The sequence below is a fragment of the Orycteropus afer genome, unplaced genomic scaffold, assembly GCF_000298275.1.
Source record: "Orycteropus afer afer isolate SDZICR_OR568_19922 unplaced genomic scaffold, OryAfe1.0 scaffold00018, whole genome shotgun sequence".
NCBI classification, from domain to species: domain Eukaryota; kingdom Metazoa; phylum Chordata; class Mammalia; order Tubulidentata; family Orycteropodidae; genus Orycteropus; species Orycteropus afer.
In genome coordinates this window covers 1315502-1315924 of record NW_006921605.1, presented here as the reverse complement: position 1 = coordinate 1315924, position 423 = coordinate 1315502, and the positions used below count along the sequence as shown (strand labels likewise).

The 423-nt window shown below is 71.2% G+C and overlaps 1 protein-coding gene across 1 annotated transcript in view; it reads left to right on the top strand.

The window, feature by feature from the left end:
- Positions 1-214: 214 nt before the first annotated feature.
- RAC3 (Rac family small GTPase 3) overlaps positions 215-423 on the top strand; it is a 2494-nt gene continuing 2285 nt past the window's right edge. The window contains exon 1 of the mRNA XM_042783569.1: positions 215-314. Coding sequence (XP_042639503.1) covers positions 215-314 — 100 coding nt within the window. The remainder of the gene's footprint in view (positions 315-423) is intronic.

Below are 423 nucleotides of genomic sequence, written 5' to 3'. Positions count from 1 at the left end.
ATCTTGGGTCTGCTTTCTCCCACTGCAGGCCGTGTGTCTCTTCCTCCTGAGCGCGGTGTGGCCCGCTGCTGGCGGGGAGAGACGGGGCTGGTGCCGAGCAGCTGCCGGCCTTGGGGACACTAGTGACCTGGTGCAGCCCTCACCGCGTCCCTGGAGGCTGCACAGGGGGTGAAGGTGGGTGGGTGGGTGCTTGCCCTGGAAAGACCATACAGCCATGCCCGGCCTGCCTACGATTGGCACGAGCCGGAGGGTGGTTGCGTGCGCGCGCCGAGACCCGGAGCGTCTCCTGAGCGACCTGGCCCCCCCCGCCGGGTGTGGATCGCGGGTACCCGAGAGCCCCGTGCACAGGGCCTCTGGGGTGTCAGGGACAGCCCCCTCCGCCCTAGTGGGGCGGCCCCACCCTCTGGCGCGGTCCGGGAGGCG